At 31.7% G+C, this 24,302-nt stretch overlaps 2 protein-coding genes across 2 annotated transcripts; both read right to left on the bottom strand.

The window, feature by feature from the left end:
• Positions 1–3,791: 3,791 nt before the first annotated feature.
• Positions 3,792–12,274, bottom strand: LOC11431784 (eukaryotic translation initiation factor 2D). Its single transcript, XM_003605332.4, has 8 exons — positions 11,992–12,274; positions 10,523–10,634; positions 9,788–9,978; positions 9,608–9,702; positions 8,922–9,314; positions 7,992–8,100; positions 5,446–6,091; positions 3,792–4,146 (listed from the first exon to the last, which is right to left on the bottom strand). The coding sequence occupies exons 1-8, from the start codon at positions 12,124–12,126 to the stop codon at positions 4,025–4,027; spliced, it is 1,803 nt and encodes a 600-aa protein (XP_003605380.1). The 5' UTR covers positions 12,127–12,274; the 3' UTR covers positions 3,792–4,024.
• Positions 12,275–13,992: 1,718 nt separating this feature from the next.
• On the bottom strand, positions 13,993–20,014 carry LOC11431357 (organic cation/carnitine transporter 3). Its single transcript, XM_003605333.4, has 2 exons — positions 19,718–20,014; positions 13,993–15,626 (listed from the first exon to the last, which is right to left on the bottom strand). Exons 1-2 carry the CDS (start codon positions 19,784–19,786, stop codon positions 14,154–14,156), a joined length of 1,542 nt encoding a protein of 513 aa, XP_003605381.1. The 5' UTR covers positions 19,787–20,014; the 3' UTR covers positions 13,993–14,153.
• Between the last annotated feature and the right edge of the window lie 4,288 nt (positions 20,015–24,302).

Raw genomic sequence — 24,302 nt, 5'->3', positions numbered from 1 at the left:
ATGTGTTAAGTTAAATTACTGATTTTTGTTTGACTCTTGTGGATGAAAACTATAAGCTTAACATAGACTTTTTAAGTCATCTAAAAAAGTTGTTTGTATTTTGGTTGGTTGAAAATGATATTACAAATTAAAAGGGTTTTTCTCCATTGTTTCCAATAATCGTACAATCTCTTCCAATTCAAATGTCTGTTTTTAGTTTGATAATTGAAAACAACCCTTAAAACCCATTTAATTTTGAACATCATGTTTTCACTAAATGAAACAATAAAAAACTCTTTTTTAGTTACCTTTCTATTTTTTTTCTTTTAGCTTTTAACCTTTAAGAATTTAACAAAATTATATATTTTAGTTTAACAAACGAAATACGTTTACTTGATATTGTCGTATACCAACACCAGGTGACATTACTATTCAGCTGGGTTTTTAGCACTTCTTGTGCTGAAATATTCAGGCGTTCAGTAATATATTCCATTTTAGCTTCTTCAAAAAAAACACCAGGTGACGTTCCTAAATGTGTTTATTCACTTTTCATAATCCAAAAGAAAATATGTAAATTTGTCATATTTCCATTTATTTCTCTTCCAGTGTTTTGTGTTTGCAAATTGTTTTAACTATTCAGCAGGACCATGCAGTTGACTTGCCATGGTCCCTCCAAAGTTTTAAGAACATATTCAATTAAGTCATTAATCTCTTTCTCTTGCAGCACATATGATAATGAGGAATATGTCAGCATATACCACTATATATAGTGTTATTTTTATGTGAATTATATGATATGATTCATGTATAATGGAGTCATGTCTTATAAGCCAAACTCATTAACTAAACAAGTAGAATTTAATAACGAGGCATAATCAAGCTCAATTCTCTTCCGATTTAATAACATTTTTTCTTGATCCAAGCTTGTTCCACAGCTAAACACCAACAATAATAAAAGGCTTATTTTCATTATGGTAAGTACATTTTTTTTAAACAAAATAGGGTGGAAAGCAACATGTGAAAGAATCGACTTTTGTGTCAGGTAAATCCTCCACAAACAATTAAGGAGACAAATATTAAAAATAATACTAAGAAAACTGGTTAAATATGGAGGTGAAACAAACTCTCACCCCAATCACCTAAACACACGATACCACACTTGACCTAAAAAGGAACATCTAATAAGAAGGCGACAAGTCGATTCTACAGACTCATTACATAAAATACAACCCTCAAGATCAACTATGATCTCCTTAAAAAAGAGATTCTGACGAGTTGAAATCATATCCTAAAGCAGCTTCCAAGAGAAAACTACTAACAAGTTTGATCTGATTATGAAGCTCTATCTTCGCCTAAATACCATTGATTTAAGGAAAAATTAATTGATCATCAAGTACTTATAATCGACTATGGAGAAGAAGGATTTACCAACTACTTGATCAGTGAAGAACCGTTGAATAAATTCTTTTTAGAGAAAGGATTTTTTAATAAACAAAAGAGGAATAAATACATTTGGGATTGTCGGCTATTGCTGATTCCAATAATATCCACGTAAAAAACTAAAAATCCCAAATGTTTCCAATAATGATGTTGAAAATTAAAATGAGTTTTCTCGGTTGTTTCCATTTAACAAACTAAAAAAAAAAAAAAAATAGTGAATGTTATCTTCCAATTAAAATGTCCTTGGTTTGAAAATTGGAAACAGAAAACCCTTTCAATTTTCAGCATCATTTTCACCAAAACAAACACCAAAAAACTCTCTTTAATTGCTTAAAAGGTCTACTTTTAACTTATAATATTTAGTCTTAAAATATAATATAAATAAGTATTTTAGATTAACAAACTAAAACACATCCAAATCGAAAACCATATTTAGATAACCGGATATTTACATACAAATATTAACCGGTTTTTTTTCTAAATGGTCGGTCATCCACTTTTATAAAATCGGTTTTTTTGTTGAATGTCCATATTCATAACCATATCCATCTTTTTTCCTAAACCATATTTTTTTTAACGAAAATATCTCTCTCCGTTGATTACTCTCTCTCTGAGTTCATCCATACACATAGGCATCAACATTAATTTTTTTTTTTTTTGTGAAGGAACACAAAATCAGCATATAAAATGCACATCTATCATGAATAAGTACGACATCTACATCCCCATGAGCTTAGCTCAGTTGGTAGGGATATTACATATTATATGCAGGAGTCAGGGTTCGAACCCCGGACACTCCACTTCTCCACAATTAAATTGTGTGAGCTCTAGCCACTAGACTACTTGACAAAAAAAAAGGTACGACATCTACGAAGCAATTGTTAACTCATTCTTCATCTTTCTCCTTTTCTTTCTATCTTCAATTGTTGACTCTCCCCTCCTCGTTCTTTCTTTTTTGGTGTTTGAGAAATTGCAGATAGTTTAGAAAGGTAGAATCAAGAAGAGGATGGAATATTTTGCAATCAAAACCGTTGTTAAATCTCACAAGAACATGATCTTCAAGAAGTGAATTATCATTTAATTATGGAAATTAATCATGTTAAAACACTTTTTTTTTTTTTGAAGGAAAAAAGTTAAACACTTTTGTTGCTAAGTTACAAACGACAGAAAGACCATAAGTATCTAGCGTTTGTATAACTTAAAAGGGTTAAGAGTAAAATTTGGCCTATTTTTGTTTGAGCTTATTCTAAATCTTATTGTTATAGAAAAATCTTATTATAATTTATACTCTTTTTCTTGCAATCGGACCATCTACATTCCTCATATAGCAAACCTTGTAGAAGCTTAACCAAATCCATTAGGCATTATCTCAACAAAAATCAGCATCATGAGCATATAAAAATAAAAGCATCATGAAATAAGAGTTTGACAAAAAATTCTAAAATTATTTCATCTAAAAAACCTTGTTCAATTTTAATGAAATATGATATACAACATAAGGCCACATATAATTTCAGTTTGTTCAGAAACACTTCCCAAGTAGCTAGCAAGGGACAAAGGGATTCAAATTCCTAATGTCATGCAATGTTTAAAAATTGATTAATCAAGAAACTTAAGCTTTGGTTTCTTCTTCTTAAAAAAATAAAGAAAGAAACTTAAGCTTTGGTCACATTAAAATATAGAAACTTGGTTACCTAAATAATTAAGAAAAAAACACAGTAACATATATATAGGATGAGGAATTATGAGACACACATCTTTGAGTTTTCTAGTTTTGTGTTGAGTAATGAAAGAATACTTCAACCTAACAATGAGAGTAACATATATATAGGATGCGAAACCAAACTTCTGTCTTTTTTGTTTTTAGTTTTCAATGTTGAAATAGCTTTACACATGTGCTTTGGCATGTGAGAGTAACTAACGAAGAAATAAAAACATGTGAGAGCAAAATGTACATGGAATCTCAAACAAACTACAACAACTTAGGATAATGCCAAACTATGCAATTTCGGTACTTTTATCATTTTTCTTGATCCTACAATGTGAGGCAATCAAAATTTCAATGGTATTTTGTTAAAACAAGTTAAATGAATATCCAAAAATTACATAAAAAAAAAACTACTAATTAATTTAACAAGGGTTGATCGGTACAATGAAAATAATACTAAAAAAAAAAATCTTCCATCGCAAAATCTAATAGGGAGAAACAACGACAAAACATCAACGGATAAATCTCTTTTATCTCAGCGGTCATGTTCGAGAATAGATTTTCTCATGTGTAATTTGAATAGATCATTCAAATTCACCCAATCTAAACCTGTCATGTGTCTCTTTTATTTTATTTTTAATTTCGACTTAATGCACATCACTCATGTGAAAATATGTGAAAATTGCAAATAAGATTTCCCAGTCAAAGTTTCATAATAATCTTATACAATAAATATTTGAATTGGAAAGAACCTTTGTCTAATCCTATTATGAGTTTACTCTTTTATGTATTAACCTAGACCTAAAAAGTGCAAAAATGCATTACATTTTCAGAATCCAAGCATAGCACTCCCATCATTGCTACAAAATATAAAAAATCACCACCTTTTGGTAGAGCTCATCTCTTTGTTTTGTCAAAAACTTCAATAAATCTCTTTGGAACTCCATATTGTTCAACCAAATGCCTTCCCAGGTCATCAATAACTCCACCTTGAACCATAACCTCAAACCCCTTCTTACCTGCAAATAAATATTTTCAAATTTTAGAGACAATACAATAAACACATCATTTTATCATATGCAACCTATCGAGCACTGACACAAACACCAAACACTGACACCGATGATAATTTGAGAAAATGGCATAATTGAATTACATGTGTCGGTGTCGTGTCAGTATCGGACACGCCTTTGTTCAAAAGTGTTCGTGCTACACAGTATGCAACTAGAGAATCAAACTTTACAAGTAATAATCCTGAATGTCATAAGGGCATGTGCGGTGTTTGAAAAAGAAAACAAAATGAGAACAAAGGTAACAGTTTTATAATTAGAAGCAAAAAATGGAAATAAAAACAACTTTTCACAAACTTTTTGTTAGAAATTACAAACACAGCAGTATACAAATAACAGAGACTAATAGGAGAATTAAGATGGAATTATGGAAATGTGAATATTATTTATGAAGAAAAGGAAACAAGCAGAGGGATGAATATCCCTTCTACTCCACAGAGCTTGGCTCCTTCAAAAAATAGACTATTCCTTGCCTCTAACAGAATGATCCTTCGATACTCTCTCTCACGAACACCACTACACCCTAAACTCCATATAACAGAAAAACCAGTTCATATAGTCTTCCACTCTTCTCTATCTCTGCCACCTCATCACTCCACTATTTCTTAACATACACTCTCCACTCTCTGGCCTGCTCATTCCCAACTACTCATCTAAGGGCCTGTCATTTTCACATGCATGTAAGCAGGATCCTTGGTTTCGTTCAGTTACATTCATGAGGAAATCAATACATTTTTATCAAAATGCATATGTAGTAGCCTCTGTCTATGTACATAAAAGAGGACACCGGAGTTGCACACTTACTGCTTATGCTCCCAAAAATGTCTTTGATTAAATCAGCTTACTATTTAACGCAGCCTCATACCCTCCAAATACTGATACTAAGAAATAAAACATCATGCAACTACAACTAGTCTAGCGTCATAAATGCAGAAAAAAATTCGAATACAGCCCAATAGCCCATCAAACTCTCAGTACTAAAACTGAGAAATCAAATGCCACGTGTGCAACTGGGACTAATCTTAGCATGATTAATGCAAATAAAATCAGACACAGCATGTTGTAGTTGAATTTAAATAACGGAAATCAGCATATAACAAAAATCTGGTAGAAAATCCCACATTCCTTGACGATAACATCATAACAAGATTGGTAAAAAAAAATCATAATAAGCTTTTGAAAGAAAAAAAAAATAACAAGCGCAAACTAACACATAGAACTTCCAATTTTAATATGGCTAATAAATACCTGGTAATTCTCCAACAGTGGTACTGCAAGCAAACTTCTTCTGAAGTTCTGATGCTAATGCGTCAGCATCTATAAGAAATGATTCCATGCCGGATAGTTTGGTTACCTTCTTGTTGCCTTGCCGCCTTTCTGTCAGTATCTGAATTGTTTTTAGTGCACCTTTACGAACTACAGATTCATTCCCTCTTGTCACAACATGGTGAGGTTGCATTCGGCTCACAAATGTTTGCCCTAAATCTTTTTTGTGAATTTCTGTAGGATACGTAGTTCCTTTTTTAATAGCCCCCTTAAATAGTGCATCACATAATATTGCATCTAGAACCACAAGAGATTTATTTGTTGGTTTCACAAGATTTTGTTTTTCAATGTATGCGAATACAATATCAGTGGCTTCAGAAACAGTATAAAGTTTGCCTGTATCAGCTCCTACAGATGAAAATATGGGATTGACATGTACACTTGGCTTGTAGATTTCAGTCACTTCCAGAGTTTTGGACGAACGAGTTTCATTGACAGATTGAACACTGGACTGGTCAGGTTTCTCCGCTGGCCTTTTTTCAGGCTTAAAGGATGAATAATCAGCGTGTTTTCGGTTAACTGAAAATAGCACGACTTCTTTTTTATGTTTGTCTTCTTTCACTGATATCTGTTCAAAATCCAAATCTACGTTAAGGAAGAACCCGGAAATTACATTGCAAATAAGTTCAATGCATGAACAAATGATCAAAAGAAAATTAAAACGTCAATAAATTTTGCTCACTGTACGCAAAATGGACATGCATTTTATATCTATTTTAATAATTCATTTGTGCTCTGATGCAAATTATGTTTACAGCATGATAGGACCCAAACAGTAATGGAAAATTATATTGAATGTGAAGATACAACTTCTTACAACCAGAGAATAGCCTTTGTTAATTCACTAAACTGAACTGCTAAAGAGGAAAAATTGCAACGAAATAGAGCTGTGCTACTTGGAAGATGAACAATAACAAAACATTAAAAGATAAAGCCAATTCTGGGAGAGAACCAACTATTCTACCCATCCCCAAAATTACCAAAACCACATGTTAATTCTTACAAGTTACATGCCTCCCGAAGTCCATTACGACCCTGATTAAACTCTCTTTGATTGCCGAATCAATTCCTACCCACTCCCCCTGTGTCGCGTCTCCTACTCTGTTATATCGCATTCCATTTTGAGTGAGTACTTTTCAATATTTCCCATCCTATCCTCCTGAAGACATGTCTAACAGAGTGATCCATGGCCATGGATAGACTTCAAAAAATCCAACTAATAGAGACTATTTTCAAGATTTCATCAACCCCTAATATACTAAAAGAAATATGAGAAATAAACATCCCAAATTGAGTCATTTCTAAGTTGATTTCATCTATCATAACAGATAACCCATCAACAATATCGAAAGCTGGGAATAACTAAAATTGAATCACCAGTTTGCTATTTGTATTTTGTCATTGCTACAAAGATATTACTCTGTTATAAAAAATCCAATTGATGCTTTTCACATTGAATTAATGGAGCGCATTAATCGAAACACCTATATCTATTCCAAAAGAAGCAAAATGTTGCCAAAATTATTTCTTTTATAATTGTGGCCTGGCTTACATATCTTATATATAACATGCTGAGGAAGTTATTTCTTGAATTTTTTCAAGCTCCTATCTCAATACTATAGCAGCAAAATGGTATTCCTTTAACCATAGATAGGAGATTAGCTTATATATCTAACATGCTAAAGAAGTGACAATTAACAAAGCTACAGTTTAGTTCATCCTAACAGAAGAAAATATCAGTTGTTATGCATACAAGGAAAATGTGACAAAGCAATCAAATTCATAAGACAACAATTTTGATATCAGAATTATTAGGTCAAATAAGAATTAAAAAATATTCCAAAGCAACAGAGCTGGAAGAATAAGATCCAGTTTACAAAGACTACAAGTTGGAAAGACTTGTCTCAGCACATTCGAGATTTTAAGTTCATACACATAAAAAGTTCTCCAGTCAATATTTGGAAGCTTCTATTTACCATGGTTATCAATTCAAATCATTAACTAAATGACATTTTTTCTGAATCTTGAATCAAATCTTATTATGAATCATAAGATACATTGACAATAAGAATATGTCACTTATATGTAAAAAACAGGTAACGTGGCAAATTATAAGTTGATATATCATATGTGAACCTCAAAATAATTCAATTAATATATCAAATGACAAAAGAAAAGTTGTTGCTTATAAAAATATGACCAAAGAAGTGGTTGGCTGCACCAAGTTTAGGTGGTGATTGATTAGAATGGATGAAACAAATCTGGATTCATCATAGTGAATCATGATTCACCATAATGAATCATGATTAAAGATGGAATTAATTTATGTCCAAATAGATACACACTAGAGAGTTGTACGAATGAATTCAATTTAGTATCAAATAGAGATATAACATGCATGTAACGTAGATACTAATAACCATATTTACAATTCTACTTTCCTAGTAAAATAGCAGTAGATGACATACCAATCCAGAGGAGGCTTTTGCTTGTAACCACTTAGCTAACTTCTTGTAGGATGACTTCTTGATGTCTAAAGTTATTCCTGAAGGCCTACATGGCAATACATGGTTTGACCTGCAATGCCCAAAAATAAATATTTGTTATATTATCAGTGGACGTAAATTTGAACGTCTGGGTCAGCGCTCACTAACTTTAAATGAATGTACAATACAATCTGAAATGAATTTAAGTGTAAGAAAAAAAATGCTAATTACACTAATGCACATTAGTAGGCACTGAATGTAATATGCAGTAAGTATTGTTTACTTATATAATCAAATGACAATAACTTCCTTTTACATGATATTTATAATTATAGTCAAAGGCTAATAGGTACACCTAAGACGCTTTTATGAATTTTGAAATGGAAATTACTAATAAAATAGTACAGCTTTGTATTTTTCTCATGTATAACTGCCGTACATTCCATTAAATACTGTTAATTTTTAAATTCCTTAACAAGTGCCCTAAAACATTCATTAGCAAAACCCTTCATTGTATTCAATGGTAATAATTTTCTACTTTTCTTAATATACCAACACTTTCAGCACTTAAAACTAAACTCTTTTCATGCAACAATTTAATGTTTGTTCAGCCATAATATGCAAACATATATATTCTTTTTTATTTATAAAAGAAATGCCTAAACTGTTTATCAGTATATGCATAAACAACTTGAAAAATCACTAGTTCACTACCAAAACTCCGGTGACCTCATTCAATTAAAAGTGTGCTGCACTGTTGTCATATTATGGTGAATTATGTTACTGAACCAAATTTTGGAAAATAAAAATATAGACCAAGCCTACAAACAAAATACTGATTTGCAGGATTGCAGAATTTTTCGGTCAACCAAAATCCCAGAGAGAGAGGGAGGGAGGGAAATTTAGTCCTACCATAGAGTGCTTCCAGGAATGGGAAGGTCTTTGTCCTTCAATGTTGTATGCAGTGCTTGCAAAAGGCACTTGTCTAGAAGCAAATCTACATCTGAAGTTGATAGAGTATGTTGGTCATTCGGGTCATTAGGCGAACCACTATCAGTTAACTTCAAATCACGCACGCCAGCAGTTGCTTCATCTGCTGTATTTTCATCATTATTTTCATCATTTGCAACACGAGATCCCTCTGCTTCATCACTTTTCGTGTTGTTTTGTTGGTCAATTGATGTCTCACAAGCAGCCTCGGTCAAACCAGAATCATCAGACGGCGATGATAATAAAGAAGGATGTCCAAACACAGCATCTTCCAAAAAACCTGCATTAGGTACGTAACGGCCCTCAACTGATTCCCTACAAATTCAACCAACAGTAAAAATAAATAAATTAATAACTTGAATTTCTGAAAGATTTGTAAAGACTAACTAATAGAACAATGTTTTCGATTGCAAATGGCGGACCATGGCTGAAAGCCAAAGTTCCTCCTAAATCAAATTTAAGCAGCCTTATTTGTCATAAAACACCATGGTGCCACCATATTTCACAAATTAGCCAGGTTGGTTATCAAAAAATCTACTACCGCAATCTGCCATGGCCAATATTTGACACCTCCATTTTCTGAACAATTAAGATCTAGTAATACTTACCAAAGCAAATCGCGATAATGATGAGTTATTCTCAATGCTTTTCCACGCAATCCGGCTTTCAATGCTTCGGCGCTGCTCATCGTGGTACTCCCAACCTTGACAAGAATAAATGCAACTTTAAGATACTTCCAGCTTTCAAGCATCAATTTACAGGAAACAATCAATGTAAATAATTAATACCGCAATGGGAGCAGGATTTTCGGGTACTTTCACCGCCCATGTTTCCCCAGCCGCAAATGATGGAAGACCTTCAGGAGGCACAAGTATACCAGGGAACATCAAGTCAGCTCCACCTATAACATATCGAGAAACCTCACCACCCTTGAGTATGAAAGCCGGCAGCAGCTCAGGGACCATCCATAGAGCATAAACTACAACGACACATTTGAATTGATGAGTTTAGTTCTTAACCTATCTATCTATTCTATGAAAAAATCTTGCCCTAGAGCATAAACTACAACGACACCATTTGAATTCAATATTGAGTTTAGTTGCATTCGGTTATGAATCTTATAATAATTAGAGGGTTTGTTACTTTCTAGTAGCCATAGTTTGCTGTATATATAGATATAGGTGGTAGATATAAACTACCATAGAGAGAAATGAGAGAACTCTCATATTGAATTTCATTACCCTGGGCAAAAAGAATGACTCAGTTAAAATGAGGTTTGTATCTACCATCTATATCTATATATACAACAAACTGTGGCTACTTTGAAAAAGAAAAAAGAAAAACTCTAACTATCATAACCAAATGCACATCTAACTCTTGCATCCTTAGTAAACACATGGCAAAATTTCATACATCTGTTTCTCACCATTTTTTCAACTGCAAGGATCTTTACTACTTTAATATTTAAACATAAAGGAATCCTATTCATTTTCATTTCCAAAAAATACAAAAGCCAAAGCTACCTGTTGGAAAAATATCTGAACCACGACCATCAATGTCGAAAAACACAGGAAAACCTCCCTCCACAGCATACACATGAACCCGGGTTTGAAACTTGGCCACAGTTATCTCCGTCTGGTATTAATGTTAATATATTTAAGTTAGTTGATTAGCATTAAGCAATTAATACAAAAGATGAAAACTTAAGATTTATGTAACATCGTGATAAGCACTCGAGCAATTCAAAAATACTCCCGACAATTAAAAGCTTGCTATCAAGAAGGAAGAACTAAGTCACTTAAATAATCTACCTAACATCACAAATTACTCGATGTGGGAATTGGACACCCCGTAATACTCAAGAAGATATCACACTGACACTATATTGAAAGTGTGTTTGTCTAGTGTCCAACTCATGTCAATGCCCGATATAAACACGATAACAACACATGTGTTTACAATCAATCACTTTCATTTTCTTAAACCATTATTCCCATCATCATGTCTTTGTCGTATCTAACACACGTGTCCCAAACTGTGTGACGAGTTGTCACCTTAACTCACTGAATGCATCAAAATTACTAACACATCCCTATGTGTCTCTTTTGTTAATAATTATTGGCTTAATGTTGTGTTTCGTCCTTGCAATTAGGCGTCATTTAAAAATTAGTCCCTGTAATCGCTAATCCTGGCAATTTACCCTTGCATTGTTTAATCATTTAAAATTTCGTCCTTTGACCAACTTAATCACTGCCACATCATCAAATTAGCAAAATGATATGAGAATGGACAAAAATACCCTCGTCATCCATTCGTGAAATGACATTTTTACCCCTGTCTTCATCTTCTTCTCATAATAAAGATGAGGGTATTTTTGTCCATTTCCATGCCATTTTGCTAATTTGATGACTTGGTAGTGATTAAGTTGATCAAAGGACGAAATTTTAAATGATTAAACAATGCAAGGGTAAATTGTCAGGATTAGCGATTACAGGGAGTAATTTTTAAATGACTCCTAATTGCAAGGACGAAACACATCATTAAGCCATAATTATTTAATATACCAACTTAGCTAACTACCGAAGAACACATTCGACCAAAATGACTAACTAACCAAACGCATACTTAGGTATATTTTTTCAATTCTAACACATTCAAGTACAATAATGATAGTGTATCCCACATTACATTTGAGGAATGCTATGAACTATCTCTTTTCATCACTTCTTTTATAGGTAAAATCGATGTGGGTCCTACACTTTGAAAATGGGTTTGCGGTGGGACTCGTAAAGTTCACTGAAAGTGTTGAAAAGAAAGTGTTGATAGCACTCAGTCTAAAGTTCTTTTATACCGAACTAACCAATTCTTACAAAATCGGCTTGAGATTGTCTCAATACTATGTGTCTTGTATCATAGCTCACGGTTATGATTATGATTATGAGCGATTAGGTTAGAAAAAAATGGAAATGAAAAAAGAAAAGTGAGACGATACCTTAGGAGGAAGTAAAATATCTAGGTCAGAATCAGAAGCTCTTGGGAATTTGTCTTTAACGGTTCGTTTAAGCTTTTTTCTGTCGGCACCGGAAAGTCTCTGTTGAGATTTTGCTTCCACCGCCTTCTTGAACATCTTCTTCAATACTCTGCGTTTGCGTTTGCGTTTGCGTTGATGCTGCTACGATACGAGGAATATTGCCAATGCGTGCGTTCGTTCGTTTAGCCTCGAGAACAATCTAGATCTTTTCCTTCTCTTGTCATCAAATAAATAAAAATCTACCTAAATCAATTATTGTTAAAAAACATAATTGTTCTAATAAGTTATTTAGATTCAATTCCTGTGAGCTTAGCTCAGTTGGTAGGATATTGCATATTATATGTAGGAGCTGAGGTCTCGGCTCGAACATCGGATATTCCACTTCTCCACAATTAAATTGTGTGAGCTCTAGCCACTAGGCTACTTAACAAAAAAAATATATATTTAGATTCAATTTATAGTTTTTATTACATGCTTTGGTCTTTTTTTGTTTACACGAGAGAAGGAGAAAAAAAGAAAAAAAACAAAGAAAAACTACGTTCTAATAAAGGATATTTGATGCTTCCATAACATTAGTTAATTATCAGGCAGTCGGCCTGACAATAAATATGGTAATGGTTGATATACCATTACAAGACATCGTGGATAATTAGCATTTACTTTTGCAAGTATATATATGCAAGAGTTTTCTTCTCGAAAAATATGATAAATGGAAATACCACACTCCTTATCCAAATACATATGAATGAGTTCCAAGAGGATTGCATATTGATGAAGTTTCGACACTTTCTTTGACACTAAATGCACTACATGAAGAGAGTCAGAAAAACAAACCAGTTTCTTATAACCAACCTCTCAGCAAAGTTTAATCCCAATCATAAAGGCATGAATTTATGCATGCAAAATACTGTTCAACCTGACACTGCCATAGAAGGAAAATTGAAAGTTTCACTCAAAATCCTAACCAATCCACCATATCTTGCTTTATCTGGGTTAGTTAAAGCATTGTCATCTACATTAAGAGTCATTGTATCATTATCACCATGCTGCCAGCATACTTCATGAATGGACCTAATTAATGCGGTTGAAATAGTATTCTCGAATATTCGTTGTGAAACTTACAATTGTGCATAAACATTTGAAAATGTAGTTGAGACTATTGGTTTGATACCATCAAACATCAGCTTGTTGTGAGTGCACTGTAGGTTCCACAATATGATAGGGGCGAAACTTGCTATCTCTCATATTACTCGAGAGATTATTAGCGCACAATGAAGACACGTCAGAGAATCCAAACCAACACTGCAACCACTCGTGGACAATGGATGAAGCAATGAAGAATAGATTCATCTTCCCCGTTACAACATGGACGTGTACCAGAAACATTCATCTCTCGATGGTGTAGGACATATTTAGTTGAAATAGTTATTACAAACATGTCAGGTAAAAAATTCCATACTAGCTGAAAGTGGTAACTTCCAAATCCAATTCCATTTCTTCAGTGAGACAATAACATGCCTCCGAGATAAGAGCCAGCGATACACACTTTTTGTCGTGTATTCTCCATTTAAATTATCTTTCCACACCCAAGTGTCAGCAGATAAGGTACTTATGGTTGGTTTCAATTCATGTACTGAGGCAAAAATTTCATGGTGACCTTTGTCGATTAAATAGGTTGGACGACAAAATATTTTCTCAAAAATTATTTCTATTTTTCGATAAATATGAATTGACATAATAAAATATGTTTAGTTAATATATTATAAAAAAAAAAATTCATTAAAATAACAATGGTAAAAGCAAGATATAAGCTCCTTAAAGTAGTTTATCAAAAAATATTTTATGTTAGTTTAAAATCGTGAGAACAATAGATTATTGAAGCATTTGCAACTTATAACATTTCTAAACTTCATTGGAACAAAACTATACTTAAATAATAACATCATTTTTGCTCCTAACAGATATCAAAAAAGATCTTAGATCTTAGATTCTTATATCATTGTTCAAAAATAAGATTTTAGATTCACACACTTCAAAACCAAGACAAAGCAAAGCTTCAACCAAATACAACAAACCAAATGAACCTAAATGCATAAAAAACAGACCCTAGTACAAATATTACATTAAACATAATTTTTGTCTTTTTTCTCTTGTTGATCCATAGTATCACAAAGAGCTTGTCCTTTGGTCTCTGGCAAAGCAAGCAATGTAACACATGACAACATAATAACAACCCCAAACACACCATAAGAGAAAACATCATTTTTCCTCCCAGCAGATATCAAAAAAGGACTAAAAATGTTGCCGAAAACAATAGCTTGTCTCACCAATGACGTTGTCGTGTTCCTCACACTTGTCGGAAACAACTCTATAATGTAAATGAGAAACACATTATAAGCTGTAGTAGCACTGAAAAACGATGTCAACGCCAACCCAACTTTGATTCCTTGTACTCCTGATCCAACAACAACACACATAACACAACATACGCCACTCGCTATTGAAAATGCAAGAATTGACGGCTTTCTTTGCCGATTCTCCAAGAAATAAGTAGCAACACAAGACGGTATTTCCATCAAGGCATTAAACACAACGGCCAAGTAAATGTCGAATCCTAAGTTTCCAACGGCGAGTGGCATACCAAAATAAACCATTCCAATTCCCATACCAAGAACCATAATTGCAACCATTCTTTTCAAAGCCCAGCTTCTTTCAAACAACTTTGTTATTGATGAGTATAGTTGAAAAACTGAAGTCTTTTGTTTAGGAGGTGCATTTAGCAACAAACTCGCGGTTAAATCAGCATTTTCTTCCGAACTCATTCCTTTAAGCATTGCAATAGCTTCTTTGTTTCTACCTTGCATTAGAAGCCATCTTGGAGACTCGGTAACAAAGAAATAACCAATGATTGTGTAAATTATAGCTGGAATTGATGTCCAAATGTAAACACTTTTCCACGATGAAAATCGAAAAACATAAGCTACACCGGGTAATGACATGTACCCTAATGTGAAGCAAAAATATTCAACGATTCCAACCGTGAACCTCCACTCGGTACTAACTTTTTCCGTTAACAAAACAAGAACACATGTACCGATAGACGAACGCCAAAATCCGATAAGGAATTTGAAAGCCGAGTAAATCCAAACATTGGTTGAAAACACAATGATGATTGAGGTTATTGACATCGATAAACAAGAGATAATCAACATGTTTTTTCTTCCAAGGGATGTATCAGCTAAAGTAGCTAATGCAAAAGAACCAATTAGGCAACCTATGAAGAATGAAGATTGTGGTAAACCTGTGATGAAGCTACTTGCACATTCAAGACTCCATTGAGATATGATTGTCTTTTGAACTGGTCCATCCCATGACCATGAAGATTTTGGGATTTTGCAGATGTTGGAATTTGAATTGCATGTCGTTGAATCTGTGCAATGCCATGTTGGGTAATCGTCGGTGTAAATTGTTATGAATGATTGTTGTGCGTCGAAGAACATTGCGAATGATACAAGAATGCATTGCACAAATTCTACCCATCCAAATGTTCCTAAACTTCTCTCTATCATTTCATCTGATGAAGGACTAACTTTTTCCTGCAAAGCAGAATAATTTTTTTTTAGAATTTGTTTACTAGAGGAAGAGGAATTACACCTTAATTATGAGAATGGGAATCCTTAATGCATAGCTAAAATGGTCAGGTGGAAGAATGAACTCCAGAATTCACCGACTATGATAACATACAAACTACTAAACATTTTGTTTTTTAAGCAAAACTTAATTAACATTTGTTTATAAAAGAATTAAGAAAATGTGAATGAGTGTGTGTACACTCTAAAGATGCAAGTGTTATTATAAATAAAAAAGGCTTAATACATCATTTAGTCTCTTAACTTATTTTTGGTTTTCACTTTGATTTCTAACTATAAAGTGTATCAATTTGGTCTCATAAATCTTCAGTCGTTTATTATTTCGGTCCTCTCGGTTAATATTTTATAATGTCTAATATTTTAATGGGACCAAAATAGTAAACGACGTAAGATTTACGAGACCAAATTAAGACACTTTATAGTTAGGGGACCAAAGTAAAAACCAAAAATAAGTTAGGGACTAAATGATGTATTAAGTCAATAAAAAACAAAATTACTCTCTTTACCCTTAAACTATTTATTTTGTTCATTTTGATCCTTAATTATATCTTTGTAATTCAAGTAGATATATTCCGTTAATATTTAACCCCAAATATATCTAAGGTGAAACACCTACAATGTTAGTTCACCTTAAATATTTGAGATTAAATATTAACTAAACAAGACCTACTTGAGTAAAAGAAATAAGATTAAGGGATTCAGATTAACATTAGTTAAAGGATCAAAATGAAAGTGAAAGATTAAAAGAGTAATTAAACCTAAATAGAAAAATTGTAGGGCGTGGTCAATTTTTTTTTGTTTTTTTGTTTGCATGATATAGAACGTTAGACTAACATTTTAGTTTCGTTTTCTTGTTGAACATATGCTCTCTTTTGTGAAAACTACTTAATTTGTTTTGTTAGAAGCATTTAGACACTCTAAACAGGGACACTCAAATGCTCAAGAAATGTTAGAAAGATAAAGAATAAAATAATATATTTTTGAAATGATTATAATAGGTGTATTTTTGTGTGTGAGCATCCAGTTTGTGTGTTTAAATACTTGAGATTATGCAAGACTTCCTCCTCTTTTGTACGAAAAATAAAAAATAAAAATGCTTCTATATATTTTGACATATGTAAAGCAAAGTTGGATTTTGGATGACTTCAATAGGTTATATGCATTATGAGGTTTTTTAAGTTTTTTTTTTGTCAAGTAGCCTAGTGGCTAGAGCTCACACAATTTAATTGTGGAGAAGTGAGGTGTCCGGGGTTCGAACTCCGACCCCTGCATATAATATGCAATATCTCTACCAACTGAGTTAAGCTCACGGGGATTGAAAATGACAAATTTAATAAAAAGTGTGAGATATTGCATATTATATCCCCGTGAGCTTATATGGACAATTATCTCTCGTTACAACATGGACGTGTACCAGAAACATTTTAAGTGATAAAATATACTATATTTGACAATTATCTCTTTCATCAAAGTTAGTTAAAAAATGTTTATATGGACAATTATTGTTAATTTGGCAGGTCCAAATGGACTGCTCTCAAACTAGCTAGGATTCATAGGTGTATTATTGAGTTTTTGATTTAAATCAAATCAATCGATTACTTGATTTATCATGTTGTTGATATAATATTTATCTATAAAATTAATATTGAATTGGGAAATAATAAGAAGAAAATGTATGTAAGTAATAAGCTTTGTGTCGTAAACCCTTTATAGGATCTTTCACCTCAATAATCAGAAAATGTATGTAAATATTTTTTTAATAAAGTTGAATGAAAAAATGGATTTATTTATTACTAATAAATAAATAATTAACTTGTTCATTTTTATTAACATAAGACCCGGTTCAAAACAAAAACAAAAAAACTATGTAAAATGATAAATTGGATAGAAACTGACATCAAAATGCGTATAACCTTTTAATGAATACACTATTTGATCATTATTATAAACAAAAAGTTAACTATTAAGTTCATTGGATAATTATATAAACCAAATATATTCATTATTTAAAGAACCTAAAAAATAATTTTTTGTTAATAACAGTGAAAAGAAAGAATATAAGTAAAGTCCAATAATTCATGTAAAAAAGAAGTCCAATAATTAAAAAAAAAAATGTTAATTTATGCCCTTGAGGCATAAGTTAAGAAACCAAATGTAACATCAAAAAAAAAAAAAGAAACCAAATGTAAAAAGTTTTTATTGAAATTTGTGCATTCAATATCTTAAAAGTTGTATTTTTAATATAAAATTTATTTTTAATTTCTATTTTAAACTCTTTAACTTGTATCCTGTCCTCGTGAGCTTAGTTCAGTTGGTATGAACAATGCATACAATATGCAAGGTCCAGGGTTCAAATCCTGACCACCAACAAAAAAAAAAAAACTTGTGTCCTAAGGACATAAGATAACATGCCCTTTGTAGAAAGAACCTACAACTACAATTAATTAATATGAATAGGGTAAGTACAACTCATAAATAGTACATGCTGTAGAGCAGATCTAAACGTCCAATACTCCATATACCATGTACAAGTATAAATGTTGGAACAAAATAAAGTGAAGTATTGTCATTATCATTATCAACATCCTTTGTTGGAAGGCATCATTATCACATCTCTAAATGCTAGAGTGTGTTTGTTTTAAGTTTACCAAATTTATTTCTGGAAATAACATTCTTTGAAGTATAAAAATGAGAATTTTATTCCAAGATATATAGAAAAAACATGTTTGGTTAGTTTATAATATTCCTCGGAACCATAAAAATAAGGATTATAATAGGTAACTACATTAGAATTTATTCCCACCAATTTCTTTGGGAAATTTTTTCTATTTCCAGGAATATTTTATACCCAAGAATAAAATTTAGTAAACTTGTAATAAACATAGACATATACATTTCTATCATTTTATTCCCAAAAATCAACAAATATAACTTGAAACAAACATACCGTTAAAAGTAAAACAGACTATTATTAGACTAGATAACTTTTTTTTTGTGTACCGTGTTTATTTGGAAACTGGTGATGAGATAATATTGGACAAAATAAATAGCAAGAGATTGAACAAAATGAATTTTTACCAATATCAAAACCATAAGACATGATGCAACTTTTTTGTCCTAAATACAAAATATAAAAAATACATAAATACACCTTTTATTTTTCAACATGAAAAATACACTCCCTCTAATACAGTTAAGTAATCTCATGTATTTTTATTTTATTTTTGAAATAATACAGTTATGTATTCTCATATATTGTTATGTTCAGTATTTATCGTTTTAAGAATCAAACACATCTTTAATTGATTACAATATCAAATAAAAATTATTAATTTTAGTACCCATACATAAAATTATATATCATTTAATAATTTTGAAAATAAATAATATTTAATTTAGTTCTTTTTGCCTATTATGTGTCTAAATATTGTGTCAAAATCTTATGACCATAAAAAAATTATTGCACCTCCCATAAAAAAATTAAAATTTTCTTACACCAGAATATTCATTTTTTGTACTCCCTTAATAATTCACATAGTACCTATATATTTCATTATTTTCACTACATAAACTTCTACAGTTAACACCTATCATTATGAAATAAAATAGGATATATATACTCTTTATAAATAGTTATTTAATTTAATTTATAATTAAGAAAAATTCAAGAAAATAGTTTCAGCAAGTTCATGAACTATATTCAGAAAGTTTAAAAAAAAAAGAAGCCTAAGTTTAATATATGTTTGATCGACGTTAGGTTGATTAAGAACTTTATGTGTATTCCCCTAAAAAAAAAAAAGAACTTTATGTGTATTGAGATTAAAATTACAAATTAAGAAAAACAGATAAATATAATTTCTTATAATAATAAGAACATAACATGAAAGGAAAGGGATCGAAAGCCAAACAAGATTTTAAGTCTCGAATATGAGATGTTCAAGCTAATCTCTGCAAAATGCATGAAGCTATATATAGTTTTGCATTATATAATAATATATGAAAAATATTTGCAACAATATAAGATCAAGATAACATACATCATCATTAGCTTTGTTATCATCCATAGATCTGCATGTTGAATCAGAAAGCACCTCAATAGAAGCCATAGAAATTGGTCTCTTCTTCTAAATGGAAGAGAAGAAAAACACTTTCTCTCTTGCTATACCTCACTCTTTTTATTGAGCATTCTTCATTGATTTTTCCTTCTTAAATTGAATTCACCCCCCACTTGCTTTGATCCATTTATGGCAATGTTTTGGTTTAGACGTTTATTGCATCATAACTATATTGGGTGAAGCGAGAGGGATATATCATTGGTAATTACCCTGTGGCAAGGCTAGCTAGCTACTTATATAATTGGTATTGGGATAACACTAGTTTTTTTTTTCTTTTTTTTTTTTTCAGGGTGGGAAATAGGTAGTTTTTTTTTTTTGTGGCCGGGATTTGAACCCCGGACTTTACATATTATTATGTATTGTTCATACCAATTGAATTAAACTCACGAGGACGGAAATAGGTAGTCTATAAATACTTAAAAAAAAAAAAAGAGTAGTCTATAAAATATTTATGTTTTTTTTTCTATTATTGAAAAGGTTAAGAAAATTATTATAAACACAAAATAAGTCTCTATGATACAAGTTGTATTAAAGGAGAATTAAGTCCAGGAATTACATCATACAATCCAAACTACTATATGTAGCGAAAACAAACTTAAGAAGATACCCTGTTGTTAAAAATCCTCACATTGCGATCCTTCTAAATAATGAAGAAAACCGAAATCCAAACAATATTAAGAGCTATACGGGAATTTTTAGAGAATCCCCCAAGGTCATAAAACTGAATAGAATAAGCCTGTAATTCACCCTGCGACACGAAAGTGATATCTAGCCATCCAAAAGTTAAATACGAAAGTGGACATTAGAAATTACATTGAAAGAATAAGTGATCTTGATCTTCCACATTGTTGATTATGTCGAACAAGACAATTATCTTGATCTTTTTTACATTCAAACTCAGGAACACCATGAATATTCAAACATTTTTTGAAAAACATTTGCACAATATGTCCTAGGGTTTCTAGTTTGATCCTGCAAGCAATAGATCTAAAACTAGAACTTGTTTACCAAAAACACTGGTAAATAATATGTTCATGTTTTTATACTTTTTTTTTTGTTTGTTTTATTCACCTTTTAAGATAAACATATTTGTTACTAATTTATTCTTTTTTATATTTGTTTATGTTTTATTTTCATTGCCTCTTGGAAACACTACAGATGGAGGCTAAAGAAGGAAATTATGTAATAACTTTGGAAGAAAATAATAAGTTAAAAATATGTTGCGCTGTTTTTTTTAGTGTTGATTAATTCTATTTTATGAATATCTGTGTAATTTATTTTTTGAATGTGCATATTTCAATATTGTTTTCTTTTATCTGTAACGTATCTATGATGTTTTGAATAATATAGCTTATATGTATCTTTGAGCAATACTTTTCTATTAATAAATGTGCATGTTTTGAGCTAATATGATTAGCCCTTGTATGTGTACTCACTCTTTTTACTAGTAATATTGTTTATCTAAGTTAATAGGTGTAATAATTTGTAGGGTTAAATATGTTTTTAGCCCCTATAAATATACTAATTTTTCGTTTTAGTTCCTCTAAAATTTTCCTTCAACTTTTAGTCCCTTAAAATTTTTTCATCTTTACTTTTGGTCCCTCTTTTAAAGTAAACTCATATATAGAATTAATATTTTTTAATGAAATTTTCAAGAATCTCTCCCAAAAAAAATTAGAATTTTTTAACAAAGCATGAATTTAATATGAATTTTTATATTTTTGAAGGTTAAAAATTCATATTTAATTTGTGTTTTGCTAAAAAATTCTAGCATTTTTTGGGAATTTTTTTTACAATATTCTTAACATTTCTGCACAATTTCATTTAAAAATACAAAAATTAACTTAAAAATAGGGACCAAAAGTAGCGATTGAAAATTTTATAAGGACTAAAAGTTGAAGAAAAATTTTAGAGGGACTAAAACGAAAAATTGATATATTTATAGGGACTAAAAACATATTTAACCCTAATTTGTATTGAGTAATACTACTTCTATGTATAATACTGTGTATATGTATCTATGACTAATTTTGGTTGTTTTCAACACAATTTTTTTTCAATAAATGCTTAAGTTGAAGGAAGAAAGGTTGGAATGTTATATGATTAAAAACTTGAAACATTTAATAATTATTGAAATATTTAAATACTTTATAATGCGAAATACTCAGCTAAATACATATCTAAATTACTTTACTAATCTTTTTAGTTGAATCTACTCAACAACCAGCTGTTGCACTCCCCCTACTATGAAGACCTAATGCTAGTGGTAATAGGAGACATGATTTTAATCTCTCCCATTTGACTAGATTTTAATCTCATAACTGATGAACTAGAACTTACAACCGCTTGTAAACACTGCCATGATAGATATCATTGTGATTCTAAATTAAACAGGACATCCAACATGTTAGCTAACATACTAAATGATCCTACAAATCATATAAGTATGAAGGGTACGATTTTCTAGTTCCGACTAGCCAAAGGTACAATGCAAAAAAATGTAGGAATGTCGTAACAACTTTGTTATCCCTAATGAACATGTATTTCCAGGTTGTTTTCGGAGTGCAAGTGTACAATATTTAAGTAATAGTATAAAAAGATTAAACCCACATGGACTGGGACGTTATAGCTTCCGCTTTTCAACGGTATTGTTCGCAACAAAATAATAGAAAATGTCTTGTAAGAAAAGAAATGTCAAAAGTTTCTGTTGGGGAGCACTCAGAGCGGCAATGGGCTAAACGTCTACGACCCTCTAATATATATATATATATATATATATATATATATATATATATATATATATATATATATATATATATATATATATATATAGAGAGAGAGAGAGAGAGAGAGAGAGAGAGAGACCACACTCTTATCCAAAACCCTAAGGCAATGGGTTTATGGGTCTCCTCTCTTATATATCCAACATTTCCTCCATTTCTAGTCAATATGAGACATAATCACTCACACTTGATTTCCAACAATCTCCCCCTCAAGTATGACTCGCCCACATCACTAGGATGATCCACACTAGGATCCCACTCCCCCAGAAAGCCTAACTAGGCTCTAATGCCAGTTTGTTGGGAGAGTATGGGGAGCGCTGGGAGCGGCAACGAGCTAAACGTCTATGACCCGCTAAGAGAGAGACACCACCCTCTTACCTAAAACCCTAAGGCAATGGGTTTATGGGTCTTCTCTCTTATATATTCAACATTTCCTCCATTTCTTGTCGATGTGAGACATAATCACTCACACTTGATTTCCAACAATAATCAATAATTCCACTATAATCGATAATCACAGATACTGAATAGTAGAAGGAACACCATCTATAGCATAACCCACTAACTATTGATGCAAGAAATACTAACACACAAGGCTTTTATTTATATGGCCGAGTCTTTGCATATTTCTTCATCTTCTCTGATGTGAGACATAATTCAAGACATATTTAACAGTTTCAAACAAGCTTAGGAAACTATCAAAAAATGTATGCAAGTAAAACAAGGGCTCACATCATGAATCTCAAGGAATGTATGACACATTTCACCAAGAGAAATGGCACCATCTCTGAATACCTTCAAGATATTAAAGCATATGAATTGACCATCATCAATTCAAAATTAGATGATGTTGATTTAATTATAAACAGTTTAAATGATCTTGGACCTGAGTATCACAACATATCAACTATTGTCCATGCTCGTGAAACCCCGTCAATTAAGAGGATTTGTATGATCTCCTTACTGAGTTTGAAAACTATCTCAAAAGAGATGAAAATGTCACATAAAACTCTTCAATATCTGTCATTGCTATGACACATGCCGCCTTCAAAGGAAAACAACAACCTTGCATCCGTGCTACAACTAGGGGTGGGCATGGTTCAGTTCGTGATGAAAACTGAACTGTTTGCTAAATTTAAAATAACTGAACTGTTTGCATTTTCGAACAGAACTGAAATATTTCAAACTGAACTGAACTGTTGTTATTGATACCTTTGAAAAAAAATATGAAAAAAAAAACAAATGAAATTGAATTTTAATTACCGAACTGAACTGAACAGTTTCAAATCGAACTGAACTGTTTAGGACTGAACTGTTTCAGTTCAGTTTGAAAACTGTTAGTAATGGTTCATATTTTTTTTAGTTCAGTTCAGTTTTTAATTTTTCCCACCCCTAGCTACAACTTCACGTGAAGCTAAAAGCTATTTCCGATTCACATTCCCTGGTTGTCCCAAATATGTTATTTTGCAATTTTGTGACAAACAAACAAGGGAATGCTGCTAAAGTTTGTTACAAACATTAAGGATTTGTTTAACGTTCACATTTCCCTTGTTCTCACCATGCAACAACATCATCTCACTCCATAATTTCGGATTGTTTCATGGATTCTGATGCCACACACCACATCACAATAACCTTGACCAAGGTTGTCAAAATTGGAATTTTGCTTCAAGTTGAAAAGAAAGAGCAAAATCAAAAATCGTAAAATCGCAATCAAAATCGAA

The sequence above is a fragment of the Medicago truncatula genome, chromosome 4 (assembly GCF_003473485.1).
Source record: "Medicago truncatula cultivar Jemalong A17 chromosome 4, MtrunA17r5.0-ANR, whole genome shotgun sequence".
In the NCBI taxonomy this organism is placed as follows: Eukaryota; Viridiplantae; Streptophyta; class Magnoliopsida; order Fabales; family Fabaceae; genus Medicago; species Medicago truncatula.
The sequence above is the reverse complement of the archived record's forward strand: the minus strand, read 5'-3'. Positions and strand labels throughout refer to the sequence as shown.

Bases quoted from the DNA above. Each gene is read 5' to 3' on its own strand.
- LOC11431784 (XM_003605332.4), bottom strand. From the start codon at position 12,126: ATGTTCAAGAAGGCGGTGGAAGCAAAATCTCAACAGAGACTTTCCGGT. The intron at 9,315-9,607 runs GTAAGTATTACT...TTGAATTTGTAG, and splicing joins CATTATCGCGATTTGCTTTG to GGAATCAGTTGAGGGCCGTT. The intron at 4,147-5,445 runs GTATTTATTAGC...ATTTATTTGCAG, and splicing joins CACTGTTGGAGAATTACCAG to GTAAGAAGGGGTTTGAGGTT.
- LOC11431357 (XM_003605333.4), bottom strand. From the start codon at position 19,786: ATGGCTTCTATTGAGGTGCTTTCTGATTCAACATGCAGATCTATGGAT. The intron at 15,627-19,717 runs GTATGTTATCTT...TCTGCTTTGCAG, and splicing joins ATAACAAAGCTAATGATGAT to GAAAAAGTTAGTCCTTCATC.